This window comes from Syngnathoides biaculeatus, chromosome 2, assembly GCF_019802595.1.
Source record: "Syngnathoides biaculeatus isolate LvHL_M chromosome 2, ASM1980259v1, whole genome shotgun sequence".
In the NCBI taxonomy this organism is placed as follows: domain Eukaryota; kingdom Metazoa; phylum Chordata; class Actinopteri; order Syngnathiformes; family Syngnathidae; genus Syngnathoides; species Syngnathoides biaculeatus.
This window is the reverse complement of record NC_084641.1, coordinates 27,489,052-27,505,089: the sequence shown is the minus strand read 5'-3', so window position 1 is coordinate 27,505,089 and position 16,038 is coordinate 27,489,052. Positions and strand designations below refer to the sequence as shown.

The window sequence follows — 16,038 nt, the reverse complement described above, 5'->3', positions numbered from 1 at the left end:
TACATAATGTGTTTTTTTTTGTAATCTGGACAATCTGCAATTTCAGATTTTTTTTTTTTTTTCGGCAACATTTTACAGTTATATCAAGACCACAGAGACTACGGCACTCGGAAACAGAAAGAAGGACGGGATGCGGCTACACAAAAACGTTACTCTAGCTCCGGGTTCTTTGTCATTTCGTTCAAGATACCTCGAGCTTGCGGGAAGTCGGCGAAGGAAGCAGTGAGGTCGTCTTCGAATACCAGCTGCTGGGGTTTTTTTTTTTAATGTTTTGTTATTTTTTTTTTTTGCGACTGAAGAACCAGTAAAAACCTGTCCGTCCATCAAGTGGTGAATCTCGACCCAGCTGGAAGAATGTGAGCTTGGAAAGAGTCACTTGGCGTGAACACAACGAATAGAGAAGATCCTTGTTGCTCCACTGGTACACGTCTCGGTTAACGCCGATGGGTGAGGGGCCGGGTCAAGTTCTGGAAAGAGGAGACAAGGCCGACTTAAAGCTGCTGCGGCAATGGATTTGTAAAAAAATAAACCACCTTCAATCTTGCGTCTCAGATCAGTTTTAAATTCGATACAACGGTGGCGAGCGGGCCCATCGGTATCCTAAGAGGAGGCGGACCCGACGGCTATTGAGTTCGCTTCCATTTTGGTGCGACGCAAACCTGCAAGCGGGGAAACTGTCGCGGCCGGTTGTATCGGAATTGAATAGAATTGAGAAGAACCTGAACAATAGCAGTTTGTTTTTGGGGTGAAAAAGGAGCCCCTTAAATGATCTCAACATTGAACAAGGGATTATTTTCTACGTGAGAACAATGAAATAAATTAGATTGCTGAGTGGATGACGCAAAACCGGAAGGACTTTCCTACGGTTTGCCCCGTTTGATAATCTGGCGAACCAAGCCTTTACAAGATCAAAAATCACGTCATTCCTGATTTTCCCTCCAATGATTATTTTTCATTTCTTATTCACTCTTAGTTCATTTCATTTCCCATCAGGCTTTAGCACATTTATTCTATGTCACCTGTTGATCTGAATTTCCAATTGATATTTTCCGTCGTTGATCCATTCTCTCTCATCTCTCATTTGGATTTGAGAAACGTAATCTGTGGATCCATTTGAAAAAAAAAAAAAAAAAAAAAAAATCTAAATCGTATGATGATCTTTCTCATCCCGTATGGTTATTCATGACTTCAGCTCTGGCATACAAGACCGGGACTGAATTGCGGCCGCCCGCCATGTCACGCGTGGGTCCTTGCGTACCTCCCACTGCCGGGCTGCTTAGAAGAGACCGCAGTCCTTAAGGTTCTCCTTGATAATGATGTCTGTGACGGCGTTGAACACAATCTCAACGTTCTTTGTGTCCGTGGCACACGTCAAGTGGGAGTAGATTTCTTTCACGCCCTTCTTCATGTTCAGCTCCTCAAACTGCGCCTTGATGTAGTTGCTGGCGTCGTCGTACGTATTGGGCCCTACAACACAATGACACCAAGTCGTCCTCATTAAAGATTCTTGCACTGACCCGGGCAAAAAGCTGGCAGGTACCAAGTAGCAATATGTAATATTTGGTATTGAGATACAAGACCTTAGAGATCTAATTTCAAAACAATTGTATCTCAAAATATATCTTCACATCCAAATGAATGGAAATGCAGTTAATCTGTCCCCACAAAAAAACACAATTTTTTAAAATAAAGAAACGTATCCAATGGACCCCGAGGATATGAACCGTGCCGGGCCTTGAATAAAGTGTCGTTATCCAAGCCCTTTAACCTCACAAGGGTTGCGGGAAAGCTGTAGCCTATCCCAGCTAGCTACGCCCAGAACTGGTCGCCAGTCAGCCGCAGGGCAGATATCGACACCGTTTCTGAGCCGGAATCGATTCCCGCGCTGCCCCCACGAAAGCCAAGCGTGTGTACCACTACACCATCAGTGACACACCTTGAACAAAATTCAGTGGTTAAATGACGGGCATTATAATTGCAGTGAATTTAATGTGTTCGGGATCATTTTATTTAAAAAAAAAAAAAGAGAAAAAATTGATTAAAAAAATTTTAAAAACGTATAAAATGTATGTAAAAGTAAGTAAAGTAAAAAAAAAAGTCGTAAAAAAAAAGGAAGTAAAGCTTTTAACTGGTTTTATGATATGTCATAAATCCAAAAGTCTGACACACACACTGAGGTATATTAACGTGTTGGCCCCCCAGCAGGCAGGCATCAAACGACCCCCCACCCTAAATTCCCCCGGCCAAGAGGTTATTCGAGACACAAAACTTTGTCATGCCCCCTAAGCGTGAAAAACTTCAACACAACCAGCCCCTCTGTTGACAATTGTTTTTCAATGGTATAAAACTCACCAATCCATAGACAACACCCCCCCCCCCCCCCCAGCCCCACCTCATTTTGGCTAACGCTCGCTTTTACCATCGTAGTCCGGGAAGCAGATGCTCAGGTGGACCTTCTTGATCTTCTCCTCAAAAAGATCCTTCTTGTTGAGGAACAGAACGATGGAGGTCAGCGCAAAGAACCTGTGGTTGCAGATACTGTTGAATAGATGGAGGGACTCGTGCATTCGGTTCTGAAACGATCACAGTAGAAGCGCGTCAGTGAGTCAGTTTTCTTTAGGATCTTTTTCCACAGCTCGAGGGTCAACTCACCACTTCGTCGTCTTCTACCAGCACCATGTCGTACGCGCTGAGGGCGCCGCAAAAAATGATGCAGGTCACGCCTTCGAAACAGTGGATCCACTTCTTTCTCTCGGACCTCTGGCCTCCCACATCGAACATCCTGCGCACCAAAGAGGGCCGTCAGCGACCCGTTTTCTGAGGGGCGCGATGGCGTTTCCGTCACCCACCGGAAGTGAAGCTCCTTGCAGGAGAACTGTTCTTCAATGATACCGGTCGTCTTGACTCGAGATCGCAGCACGTCCTGCTCGGTGGGGAGGTAGTCGGGTTTGCAGATTCTGTCCATTTCGTTGAGGTAACTAAAAGATGAACACAGACATTGTAGCGCCAAAAGGAAATCCCTCACTGCTTGTTTGGTTTTGAAGGGCCGAGGACGTGGACTCACTAGCCGGCCGAGTCGTTGAGTTGGTACTCGGCGGCTCTTTCGAAGCCGGCTTGCACGCCGGAGTCCTTCCACAGCTTCTGGATGACGTCGGCCAGCTCGGGAGGCATCGTGCCTTCCTCGATGGAGTCGGACAAGTTCTGCAGCTTCTGTGCGTTCTCCTGCAGTTTTTCATTACGGAAGAAAAATGTAAGAACAATAACCTCTAAAATCTGAATTCAACCAAAATATTTCATCGAACGTCAGAGGTTGCCATTCACGTGACGATCCCCGTAGAACCAAAACCATAGATCTGTTTTTTGTCCAGACTACTTAGTACGTTATGTCTAAATTGACAATAACGCAACATCAGAACATGAAGAAGTTGCAATTTTTTTTCCACACTTTTATTTTTTTACCACTGAGAGATTGACTATTGCCGCCATTCCGTTTTTTTTGTTGTTGTTGTTGTTGTCTGTTTTATTTAGCGACGTTATTTATAGCAAAGTTGTTTCGGAAACCCAAACTAATTTGTTTGGATTGTGTTTCATCGATGTATCGTCTATGAGATCTTGGCGTCATCGGAGACCTGCGCAGAGCCGGAACCAAAATCGATTCCCAGCATCTCCATTCCTCTGATGATCGCCAGGGCAGACTGCAGGATGTTGCCGTAGATGATGGCTCTGAACTCCAACTGTTCCTCTTTTGTGTAACCGCCCTGATGCAGAATCCTGTACACAAAGGTGAGTTTGGGGAAAAAAAATGAAACCGGGTTTAGAGCAAATTATGCTACATTTGATCTCAATAGGATTACTGGTTATAACCGAACTAAACTGACAAGCAGACAAATGGACGAAACAGGTCTAGTTCACACTACTTCTTAAACAAAAATGCCTGCCTGCCTCCAAACAAGCTAAACGAACATTTGACCCACTGAGCAGAAAGGCAGGACATTCAGCCAAGCGGATTCCCAAAATCTTGAAGTCCCAGTTTTAGCTTCTGAGTGTAAATAAATGTCTACTCACTTCATTTGCTTGACAATGGTGCTTTTTCCCGACTCACCAGCACCTGCGACGAGAGGACAACAGTGAGCAGAGGCTGTTCCTCTCCAAACGTTGACCCGCTTCAGCCCATAAACGGCAGAAGAATGCGCTTTCGCGTTACTTGGCAAAGTCGCACAGAAACGGGAGCTTCCCTTCGCGGCCTGCTTAGTTACACGACGACACGCGTCTCAATGTTTTGTTACAAAATGCTTCATCGACACGTTGAGGATTCTCAGTCGTAACCCATTCACAAACGTTTAAAGCGGCGATGTCGAGCTCATTTTGGTCGCCTACCACATTGGAGTTTTGCTAACCAACCCCAAGGGGCGTTATGACTGAAAACCATATAAATGTATACTAACCTCATCATATGATCACTTTTATGGACAATTACCCCCAACATATTAACAACAGACTGAATCGGAAATACAAAGAATCAGATCAGAATCGGCTTGATTGTCCATGTACATGGAAAAAATACATAACAGCTACGATCCACAGATTTTCTGAAATGAAAAGAACAAACCCGCGTACCAAGACACGTGAAGTAGATGCTTTATACGCTTTAGTTTGCCATACAAAATCAGGTAAGGATCCAGCCCGCAGACTTTGAGTTTCACACTTGTGTCTTAAAACAGCTCAACGGTATCCACGAATTGCTCAAATTCATCTTTTATTGTAAATTTTGAAGACCGTGTCGGTATGTCGTACGAAGGCGTCCCGCTCGGATGGACGGATTTGTCGGCCGTGAGGTGAGCGAAAGTCCAGCAAATGTCCATTTTTGTGCGGCACCTGAGGGATCAGCGGAGGCCTCCGCAAATGGATCGGCGCTAAACCCGTTAGTTAATTGGATTGGCGTTTCGCCGCTGCGCTGGGATTCATTTAGACCGGAGGCTGTGATCTTTTAAGTGCCGGCACCCTTACATAAGAGCACAAATGTCTTTGCGACTAATTTTGTGCACTGATCTCACACAACAAGTGCTTGTTCTTATATTCCACTTCAAATAGTGGACTCTGCACGCAACTGGACTGCTGCAGATTTCGCAAGTTCTTATTTTTCCTGTACTGTTCGGCTTTGTTGGCAGTCTAATCTCGCTTATCCCCTCGCCATCTTTCCAATAAACTAGCGTGAGATTTTAGCCAGAAACAAATCTGCAAATGCCACCCTGACAAAGTGCATCGTACGTCCGAGTAAGTAGTCAGAAGACCTGTCCGACCCTTTTCCGCCGCTTTGAAATGCATCAGGCTCGCCCGAGTCCGAACCTTTCTCCGACACGATCATGAGTTTTAGCACTTGGCCTCCACCTGAAACGTGAACGAATTTGCATTCTCGAACCTCAAAGGATCGCTGTTAGCCTTTCGTCGGTTAACCGACAGAAACATTTCGCTGAAGGGAGCTCAAGTCAGAAAAAGTCGTTTGACGCCGGGAGATCTGAAAAGCAGTTTCTTTCTCCACCTCCGCGAGAGACCCCGTTGAGCCTTTCGGGTGTTCACTTACCAAGCAACAGAAGCTTGACCGTTTTCGAGTCCTTGTCGGCATCCTCTTGGAGTTGCTTTTCCAGCTCCTTGGACTTTTTGTCCTCGGCACTTGCTCCAGCGCCCATTCTTTCGGCCTCCTCACACTCAAGATCCTCAAGGAAAGAAATTTTGACGGCCCTCTGTGCGCTGTTGCCGAGAATCCTGGTGTAGCACGAATCGTGCCAAAAGGAGATTTCCTAGCGGAAGGGGATTGGAAAGGAGGTGCTTGAGCTTTCCTGGCTTGGCCGGTGTGTCTGAGTCGATGATGGGATGGGCCCCTCGATCCAGGAGTTCTTGTCTAGAAGAGATCCACCCTTTAATTCCCTCTTCTTAAAGCCTTTACCGAGGAGAGGCCTCTTCCTGATTGGCCGGCCAATCTAATTAGTTTAACAGGGCCAATATGTGAATGATGTCAAGGAAGGGAAGACGACACTATCAAAACTCTCACTTGTAGCGAGATTCAGTTTTCATACTGGATTAAAACAACCAGTCCGATTCATCACTATAATTATTTACGACTATACAGACGAAGAACAGCAGGGACAAAATGAACGTGCTGCGTATTTGCTGCGTAGAAGTAGATATGTACACATTCCACATGAATTCACGCAGTTTTTAGAGTTCCTCAATCTGTTTGGAATGTAGTGGTAGTAATCACGGGGGGGGAAAAAAAATATGATTCAGATGAATCAGAGCGGGTGTCGCCTCTCCCGACCAAGTCAGTTGGACTCTTGACTAGAGTCACATGGACGGGCAAGGAGGGATTCATCAAAGTCCCCTAAACTCCTTACAGTTAAGACGTTTAAGTCTCAGGTGGTGCGGCGAGTGCTAAACAAAGCGACCGCGACCGCATCGGGCGCTCCGCTCGGACGTGAGCGTTAACGTGACCTAAATGCGTGTGCCGCGCGTTACATAATCGCTCATTTCGACAAGCAATATTACGGTGGGGGCGAAGATGAATGTTGGCCGCGGCGACAGGTTTTCCCCCGTGCGCGTTGGCCCGTTTGTTTGCCGTTTGACTGACGTGATGTTGTCAGACAGTTGATGCAGAGAAAGATGGGGAATATTTTTGGCCGCAGATTGCATCGGAAGCCTTTGTCGTGTTCGTGGAATTACTTTAATCTTCCAAAATTTGTCAATTATTGCATTTGAAGCACAAGACTGCAGCTTTCAAGAAATTGTGATTAAGGTTTTGGACTTTTGGGAATTTTTTTTATGTCATAGTTTTGGTCAATTTCATATTTTTCTGTACTATTATTAATATTTTTCTTCCAGTTTAGTGAATATAAATTAAGTTAATTAAAAAGATATTTTGCAAAATTTAATTGTCAGTTCCTTGCAAAATCAGGCAACTCCAAGAAACTCATTTTTCTGAGGTGTTGACATTTTTAACACAGCTGGAAAAAAAATACACATAAATAGCAAGTAATAGGTTTTGTAATTACAAATTAATAACAGGTTAGTGTACCAGCACTCCATTCTCTTGAATTAACCCTTAACCTTAAAGGTGGAATATGTAGTTAAGGAAAAAAAAAAACACATTTTTGTTCATATTGTCACAGCTAAATAATTTGGCATCCCAGGTGTGCGAACAATTTTACCCACATAATTAATACATACATGCATGACGTCGTAGCCAATTAGGCTCATAACCAACATGTATATCATAAACGGATCAGAAAGGCTAAAAACAGTGTTTGACTAAACAATTCCAAATTGAAATTAATTTGAGTGCATTTAGATGAGATCATCATCATTTCGGCAACCACTGCACACTTTTGTGACATTTTTGACGAGCGTTCACTTGAGGGTGTTCTGTACAAGTCCGCTTCCGACTTAAGACCCCGAACGCATTCCAGTCGCGCCCCTCACTCTGCTCTGCTGCCCGAGGTTTGGTCAGCTTCGGCTTCCAAACGGACTAACTTCGGCGGCGCATCGAGTGACGGCGGACAATCCCATTACCCCCGGGCGTGGCGTAGCGCCGCTTTTTTGCGTTCGGTCTCTGCGGCCGGCGCTGATCTGTTGACGAGATTACTCGGAGAGCCTCAGATCAAGCGCAGAGGCCGAGGATTAACACTTGCCTTTTTTCTTTTTGCTGCGCCTTCAACGTCGAATTCACGCTAAACGAGCGGTGACGGAAGCGCCGAGAAGTCAAAAGTCCTTGAAGGACATTACAACGTGGCGATCGTTGCGCAGTAATGTCGCCTGTACGCAGTTGAGGGAAAGCAGATGTGCGTCCTCTTCAATTGCGGGGCCTTCGGTGAGGTTGGTTCCTCCCACTGATCAGATCAGGTAGATTTTCTCCACGCTAATCTCTTAGTCCGCCAAAGAAAGAGGTGTACGTACTCTCACTGATGACGCATCGACAGGCTCGCTGACGCCACGATGTCACATTTACATGTGGTTGCGACCTTTGCGCCCTCACCACTTAATCACCATTAAAAATCAGACGGCTTTTCCGAAAGGCTTTGCTACTGATAGCATTACTGCGTATGTGCTCACTCGGGTGTTGCTATTGTCGTATTTTTATATTTTCTCTCGTTGTCCCCTGTCATGCTACCGTCAACTCCATAAGTATTGGCACGACAACACAGCTCTCATCTTTTTGGCTCTAAAAAGGCTTTGCAGATGATGCGCTTCTGTCATCAAACCGTGATCTCCAGCTCTCACTGGAGCGGTTCGCAGCTGAGTGTGAAGCGGCTGGGACGAGAACCGGCGCCTCCAAATCCGAGACCACGGTCCTCGGTCGGAAAAGGGCGGCGTGCCCGCTCCGGGTCGGGGATGAGATCCTGCCCGACGGTGTTAAATTCCCTTTTTAACACACCCGGTACCAGAGGAAACTTGTGAATGGTAACGTTTCAGAGAAATCTGATAATCGGGCCTAAGCCGACGTGATCAAAACTGTAACTGCTCAAGACTGATGCGTTTTTACAGGCAATAATGAATTTGATGCCATGATGAAAACATCTCCTCACAACAGGGTTAATCTTGCTTGCTTGCTGGTATTTTTTTTTTTTTTTTTGTCCTCACCCGCAACTTTTGCTGGATAAATTCACTAAAATAGATGAGAGATAAAATGAGAACGAGAATGAAAAATGAGAATCAGCACCTCCAAATCCGAGACCATGGTCCTCGGTCGGAAAAGGCCGGCGTGCCCTCTCCGGGTCGGGGATGAGATCCTGCCCCAAGTGGAGGAGTTCAAGTATCTTGGGGGTCTTGTTCGCGAGTGAGGGAAGAATGGAGCGGGAGATCGACAGGCGGGTCGGTGCAGCGTCTGCAGTGATGCGGACTTTGTATCGGTCCGTTGTGGGGAAGAGGGAGCTAAAATCTACCCCAATGGATTTGGAATTCAACAAACATACGCATAAACACCATGCATGATGTTCGCCAGCGATTAAATCCCAGGCCTCAAGCGCAACTGGCTTCACTTCCTGCTTGTTCTCAGGGTGTTATCCATTCAGATTTGTCTTCAACAAGTAAAAGGCATGCTCAATTGGGCTCAGGTCAGGTTATTACTCGGCCGGAACAGAACATTCCACTTTTGCGCATTCAAAAACTCTTTTCACTCACCGTAGCTACAATTGAATAGAGATACGTCCCTCGTCCAAGTGTGGGGGATTAATAAGATACACGGTAATTCCCGGCCTACAGAGCTCACCTGGTTGTAAGCCTCACCCAGTACATTTGTAAAGGAAATACCATTTGGTACATGCAAATGCAGCAGGTGTGTAAAAGCCGCAAGTGCCCACATTGAAACGCGAGATAATTACAAAGAAAGAGGGTACACAGAGAGTGTAACGCTATAGCGCCACTGTGCTAATGCTAACGGTAGCGCCGTGCTAACGGACATTTAAAAAAAAAAAACATACTGGTAAAAATCACTGAGACACGGCAGTAACATGCTGGCACAGCGCTAACAGGGTCAGACTGGTAAAAGTCACTTTCCCGGCACATATATTCCACCGGTCTCACTCTTACCTTTGCCGCTCGTGTGCCCCCTTGTGGCCGGAAGAAAAAAATGCACAAATTAGCCGCATCACCGCATAAACCGCAGGGTTGAAAGCGTGTGAAAAAAGTCGCGGCTTACAGGCCGGAAATTGCGGTAATACTAATGAATGCTCGGGTTATGGAGCAATATTCATGTTACAATATGTTTTTTTCGGGGTTATATTTGTCACTGTTTATTTAATACTGAGAGCTTTTCCAAACAATCTCCTCTCACGTTGCTCCGTAACATAAATCCAGAATACCACAACCAAACAAATCAGCATCCTGCGTTCACTTTTGTATACAGCGCCGGGATCGGCTCTCATCGGCCTGCGCGGCCGTCCCCGGTCTTGTGACTGCGAGTAGTTTGAGGACTCTGCGCGTCCAAGGTCAGTTTGGGTGTTGCCGTTGCTGCTGCCGGAGAGGGATTAGTCACACAGACAGATTAACTGGAGGACTCGGGGTGATTTCATCCAAGGAAACACTTCATTAACTTCTCGTCTCTGTCTGCTCGTGTTTCAAGCAGCATCCAAATCCAAATGAGTTTGCCGATCAAGACGCGCCGCACGCTCCTGGTTTGACGGGAGAATGCGCTGCAAGATCAACTGCTATTGTTTACGTGTGACGATATATTAAGTCAATATTGCATCATGTCCCTTCAATGCCATCCAAAGGCAAAGTTGCAGTAGAGTGCCGACGACTTATTAAGTATCATGTGTTGTGCTCAAATGTCTGAACGGTGGCTTGAAATGCAATTAATTTGGACACTTTAATTATATGTCATATCGTTACAGAATTAGTATTTTCGTTTGATGATACTTTGAAATGGATTGCACTCCATTGAGTTACAGACTGATGTGTCGTCTCATTTCCACAAGAGGGCGCTGCTTGCTGTAGACCCATCAATCCGTCCATTTTCTTTTGCCACTTATCCTCACGAGGGTCGTTGGGAGTGCTGGAGCCTAACCCAGCTGTCAACGGGCAGGAGGCGGGGTACACCCTGAACTGGTCGCCAGCCAATTGCAGAGCACATGGAGACAAACGACCAATCGCACTCACAATCACACCTCGGGGCAATTTAGAGTGCCCAATTAACGTCGCATGTTTTTGGAGATGTGGGAGGACACCGGAGTGCCCGGAGGAAAGCCACGCAGGCACGGAGAGAACATGCAAACTCCACACAGGCGGGCCCGGGATCGAACCCGGGTCCTCAGAACTGTGAGGCCACCGTGCCGCCCCTGTAGACACAGTTGATGGGGGGAAAAAAAAAAAGTTTTTTAATAGAAGGGCAGCATGGTGGCTCAGCTGGAAAGCGTTGTCCTCACAGTTCTGAGGTCCCTGGTTCAATCCCGGCCCCGCCTGTGTGGAGTTTGCATGTTCTCCGGGCACTCCGGTTTCCTCCCACATCCCAAAAACATACAACAATAATTGAACAAGAGGAAGTAGTCCCTCCCGCCGTACGACAAGTGCGGCTTCAAAATAAAATATGCGGCCTGGTTCCTGTGTCTCTCAGATCCTCCATTAACATCGAACGGCATTTGCATGTTCTCCCCGTGCCCGCGTGGGTTTTCTCCGGGCACTCCGGTTTCCTCCCGCATCCCAAAAACATCGAACAAAAATTGGACACTCTAAATTGCCCCAAGGTGTAATTGTAATTGTGAGTGTGGCTGTGCCCCGCAATTACCTGGCAACCAGTTCTGGGTGTACCCCGCCTCCTGCCCGATGACAACTGGGATAGGCTACCCGCATTCCCGTGACCCCCATGAGGATAAGCTACTAGGAAAATGGATGGATGGATGGATGGATGGATACATTGAAATGTATTGGACTCCATTGAGCAGAGTTACAGACTATGTATCATTTCCACAAGAGGGCGCTGGTTGTACGCATTGTCCGTTGGTGCTAGCGGGGTGAAATGTCGAACTGATGATTTTACTGGTGCATCATAACATGCATGTGTTATTCATCCACCAGAACTTTTTGAATCATTTTCCTTCCACTTTCAAGAAACGGAAGGTCAACGTGCGCTTTTAAATGTGCAATGAAAGATTATTGCTGACGTTTTTCCTATCAGAGGCCATTTCGGTCCCGCGCTCGTTCATGCAAAGAAGGAAGAAATATTAAACATCATGGCTGACACTTTTTCTTTATTTTTTTAATAACGGCTCATCTAAAGATTTTATTTGTTTTTATCGTGGTTTGCATGCAATTGCGGGGTGAAGGTTCCCTTTTCCCTCATTTTGTCCCCAATTCAACTTTTTTTTTTTTTTTTGCAGTTTCCCCACTTTTATGTTTAAAAACATCACACGACGTCAGACGAAGATTTCAAACGAGACATTTTAAATGAGGTTCAAACTATTGAATGGTGCGTGACTGTGTTGTAAAAAAAAACAAAACCAAAAAAAAAAAGCAACGTCCCCTTACTCAAGAGCTGCTTGGTTCACCCTCTGCAGCAACAACGGAAATCGAGCGGTTTCCCCAACTGCCAATTTAGACTTTCTGATCTCTGCGGCGATATTTCCTTTGCTGAATCTCTTTAATTCTGCAATTGCGAAATGTTTTTCAAGCAACAATTGCTTTTTATCAGGCCAAGCCGCAAGCGTTTCATTTGGGTCCATATCCAGACTTTACTAGGCTGCTTGAAAATCTGAATTTAATCCATTCCGAAATTGGCATGCTCGTTTGTTTTTCGATCATTGCCCTGCTGCTGAACTTGAATTCGCGTTGGCTGACAAACTGATGGCTGAAGATTCTCCTTCAGCACTTTCTGATAAAGATAAGAATTCACGCTTCCACCAATCACGGCAAGTCGTCCAGGTGCTGAAGGAGTGAAGCAACCCCAAACCAGCACGTTACCATCGCCGTGACGTTTTGGCCCGACAGTGGGAAAAAGGAGGCTCGGAATTTGGAGTTTTTGTTAGTGCTCCATTTATTTGGTGTTCACAAAAAAAAAAGCAAAAATGAGAATATGAACGATTGAAATTAAAGTGGAGAAGGTACCCAAATAAAAATTTGAGAATGGGCGAATATGTTTTCATGGCGCTGTAGGTGTGAGATGAGTGTGATTGGTGGTTTGTTTACATCGGGCTGGTGATTGATTAGCGGGTGATTGCGACTCGCTTGGGATTGGCTGCTGAGTGGACTTTACACAGATTTGTTTTTACCCATCCATCCATTTTCTTCACCACTTATCCTCACTAGGGTGGCTGGAGCCTATCCCAGCTGTCAACGGGCAGGAGGCGGGGTACACCCTGAACTGGTCGCCAGCCAATCGCAGGCCACATGAAGTCAGACAGTCGCACGCACGATCACACCTTGGGGCAATTTTGAGTGTCCGATTAATGTTGCATGTTTTTGGGATGTGGTAGAAAACTGGAGTGCCTGGAGAAAAGCCACGCAGGAACGCGGATAACACGCGAACTCCACGCAGGCGGTTCCGGGATTGAACCCGGGACCTCAGAACTGCGAGCCCAACGCTTTACCAGCTTCTCCACCATGCCGCCCGGTCTGATTTCATCAACAACAACAACAACAAACCCAAACGCGAAGCCCATGAGCAATCAATCTCCATATTTTCTCGAACTACCGTACGTCATTTCTAAAATTCAAACTTTCCTCTCCCTTGATTTCCCCACGTGGGCTTGTAGTTGCCACGGCAACAGCGCGGCCAGGGGGCGTGTGCTGCTGCCTGAGTGCGTGGATCATTTGTATTCTCCGCGTGAGCGCACGTGTACGTTTGTGCGGGGCGTGTTTGTGTGTATGCCGGTGGGGGGGGGGGGTGAAGCCACGCCCCCAACCCAGCCTCCATCAATGCCGCAGCTCCGACGCCGAAATCTTCCAAGGGGGGCGGGACCAGAGTCTCTGCAGAGGGATGCTCGGATGCTCCCGCAGCTCCACGCTGTACCGACCAGTTTGGAAATACCCCCCCCCCCCCAACACCACCCACCCACGCCCTCCCCAGGCTTTCAGCATTTGTGCAACATCTCTCTCCTTCCTCCCTCTCTCTGTCTCTCCATCAAATCAAACAACCTCTGCAGCACTGACTCATTCATTCTTTTTTTTTTTTTTTTTTTTTTAACCTCCCCCATCCCCGAACAACTCGGCAGCACAGGAGCCGGCAGCATGTCCTCCAACGTGCCCCCCGGGGCGGCCAAAAGCAAGCCCCTCTCCCCCTTCAGGAAGCGAGGAAGCCTGCAGTACACGGCCAGTACGGGTGAGTGCCAGGGAACGCTCGGAACGTTCGCGGCGGCTGTTTTTTTTTTTTTTTTGGTTAGTTTTTTTTTTTTTTTTTTTAATGGCTGCACGACCTGTTGATTGGCAGCAAGTCAAACCCGGTGACACCAGACGCATTTTTTTTGTTTGTTTTTGTGACACGAACGCAGCCGTCGTTACCAAAGCCGGCTCCGTTTTTCAAAACAAACCTGCAGTATGTCACTTGTACACTTCTGTCATATCTCGTAAGCGCTGATGATGTTGCCGCGGTGCAAGGCAATGGCATTTGTCGTGCGGCGAGACTTGATCCCGCTCGTGAATGAGAGGATTAGTTTCCTGTGTGATGATGCAAACGCAGAAAAAGCTCCTGATTGTGTTTAATGTGCCCTGCCGGTGATCTGCGTCGTGACCCCCCACCCCCCACCTCACCCCCCCCCCTTTACTCCCACCCTCCCTCCCGCCCGTGTGCTTGACGCATTAACTCATATAAATCAGAAATGACCTGCATCAGATAGATGGCCGAGCCTATCCGGGCTGTATCAATCCATTTGACCAAAGAGTCGAATGGATGAGTCGCTTTGGGTTCGGTATTGCAACCGCAATAATGAACATATTTAATCAATTTCAATTTCAATCCAAGCTGGACGTGACAACCGTTGTAGAGGCGCAACGGAGAAATATGTTGGAATAGTACAGGACATGTATGAGGGAAGCAGAATACCGGTGAGGTGTGCCGTTGGGTGTGTCAGAAGAATTTAAGGTGGAGGTGGGACTGCGTCAGGGATCCGCGCTGAGCCCCTTCCTGTTTGTGGTAGTAATGGATAGGCTGACAGATGAGGTTAGACTGGAATCCCCTCGGACTATGATGTTTGCAGATGATATTGTGATATGCAGTGAAAGCAGGGAACAGGCGGAGGAGCAATTAGAAAGATGGAGGCACGCAGTGGAAAGGAGAGGAATGAAGATTGGCCAAAATACAACAGAATATAGAGGAGGAAGAGTGAAGCTCCAGGGAGAAGAGATGGCCAGGGTGGATGACTTCAAATACGTGGGGTCAACAATCCAGAGCAATGGAGAGTGTGGTAAGGAAGTGAAGAAACGGGTCCAAGCGGGGTGGAACAGTCGGCGGAAGGTGTCTGGTGTTTTATGTGACAGAAGAGTCTCCGCTAGGATGAAGGGTAAAGTTGAGAAAACAGTGGTGAGGTCGGGCATGATGTAAGGACTAAAGACGGTGGTACTGAAGAAACAACAGGAAGCAGAACTGGAGGTGGCAGAAATGAAGATGTTGAGGTTCTCGGTAGGAGTGAGCAGGTTGGATAGGATGAGAAACGAGCTCATTAGAGGGACAGCCAAAGTTGGACGTTTTGGAGACGAGGTTCGAGAGAGCAGACTTTGATGGTTTGGACATGTCCAGAGGCGGCAGAGTGAGTACATTGGTCAAAGGGTGCTGAGGATGGAGCTACCAAGGAAGAGAGAGCAAGAGGAAGACCAAAGAGAAGCTTGATGGATGTTGTGAGGGACGGCATGAGGACAGTTGGGGTTAGAGAGGAAGACGCACGAGAGAAGAAGAAGAAGAAGAACAATTATGTCGGCTACACAGGCTTTCTCCCCTCCTGTGCGGCAGGCTGAGGCGTAATGATCTCCACGTTTAGCACATAATTGCCTGGCTTTGTGCAGGAAGAGCAGCCAAGGTGGGCGAATAAACAGTCGTGCTGTGAAAACGGGCTTGCGGGCACCGAAACGGTCGCTGCACGCTAAACAGTTTGTCCGTTCTGTGTGTGCTGGCCGCCACTCGGTTAACTGTTTCAATCAGTTCGATGACAGGAAAAATGAAAACTAAAGGTACTGAGTAGGTAAAACACATTTCGTTGGCGATGCCTCGGTTCTCGATGACAATCCGTTCCGGAAAACGGTTCGATAAGTGAATTGTTCGAAAACCGAATCGATGTTTCCCATTACAATGAATGGAAAAAGAAATAATGCGTTCCAAGCTTTAAAAAAAATGGGCTTTTTAAAGCATTTTTTTAGCTTTTCCTGATAATAAACTGCATCATAGAAATACATGTATAGATTAATAATAAATAAAATAATTGAAGAAATATATTTATTTTTTGCTTAAAATGTTTGCTTTAGTAGTTGAGTACGCTAGCCTGGAAATGCATTGCCGTATCTGTAGCCACTCGGCCCCCAGCCTTGTAAACTTTTTTTATTAACAAAAGTGCAGAAAAACTTTCAACT

At 46.6% G+C, this 16,038-nt stretch overlaps 1 protein-coding gene across 1 annotated transcript; it reads right to left on the bottom strand.

Annotated features, from left to right (window-relative positions):
* Positions 1-270: 270 nt before the first annotated feature.
* Positions 271-5,904, bottom strand: gnat2 (guanine nucleotide binding protein (G protein), alpha transducing activity polypeptide 2). Its single transcript, XM_061844853.1, has 9 exons — positions 5,582-5,904; positions 4,066-4,108; positions 3,630-3,771; positions 3,065-3,222; positions 2,850-2,978; positions 2,653-2,782; positions 2,420-2,573; positions 1,259-1,467; positions 271-467 (listed from the first exon to the last, which is right to left on the bottom strand). Exons 1-8 carry the CDS (start codon positions 5,685-5,687, stop codon positions 1,277-1,279), a joined length of 1,053 nt encoding a protein of 350 aa, XP_061700837.1. The 5' UTR covers positions 5,688-5,904; the 3' UTR covers positions 271-467; positions 1,259-1,276.
* Between the last annotated feature and the right edge of the window lie 10,134 nt (positions 5,905-16,038).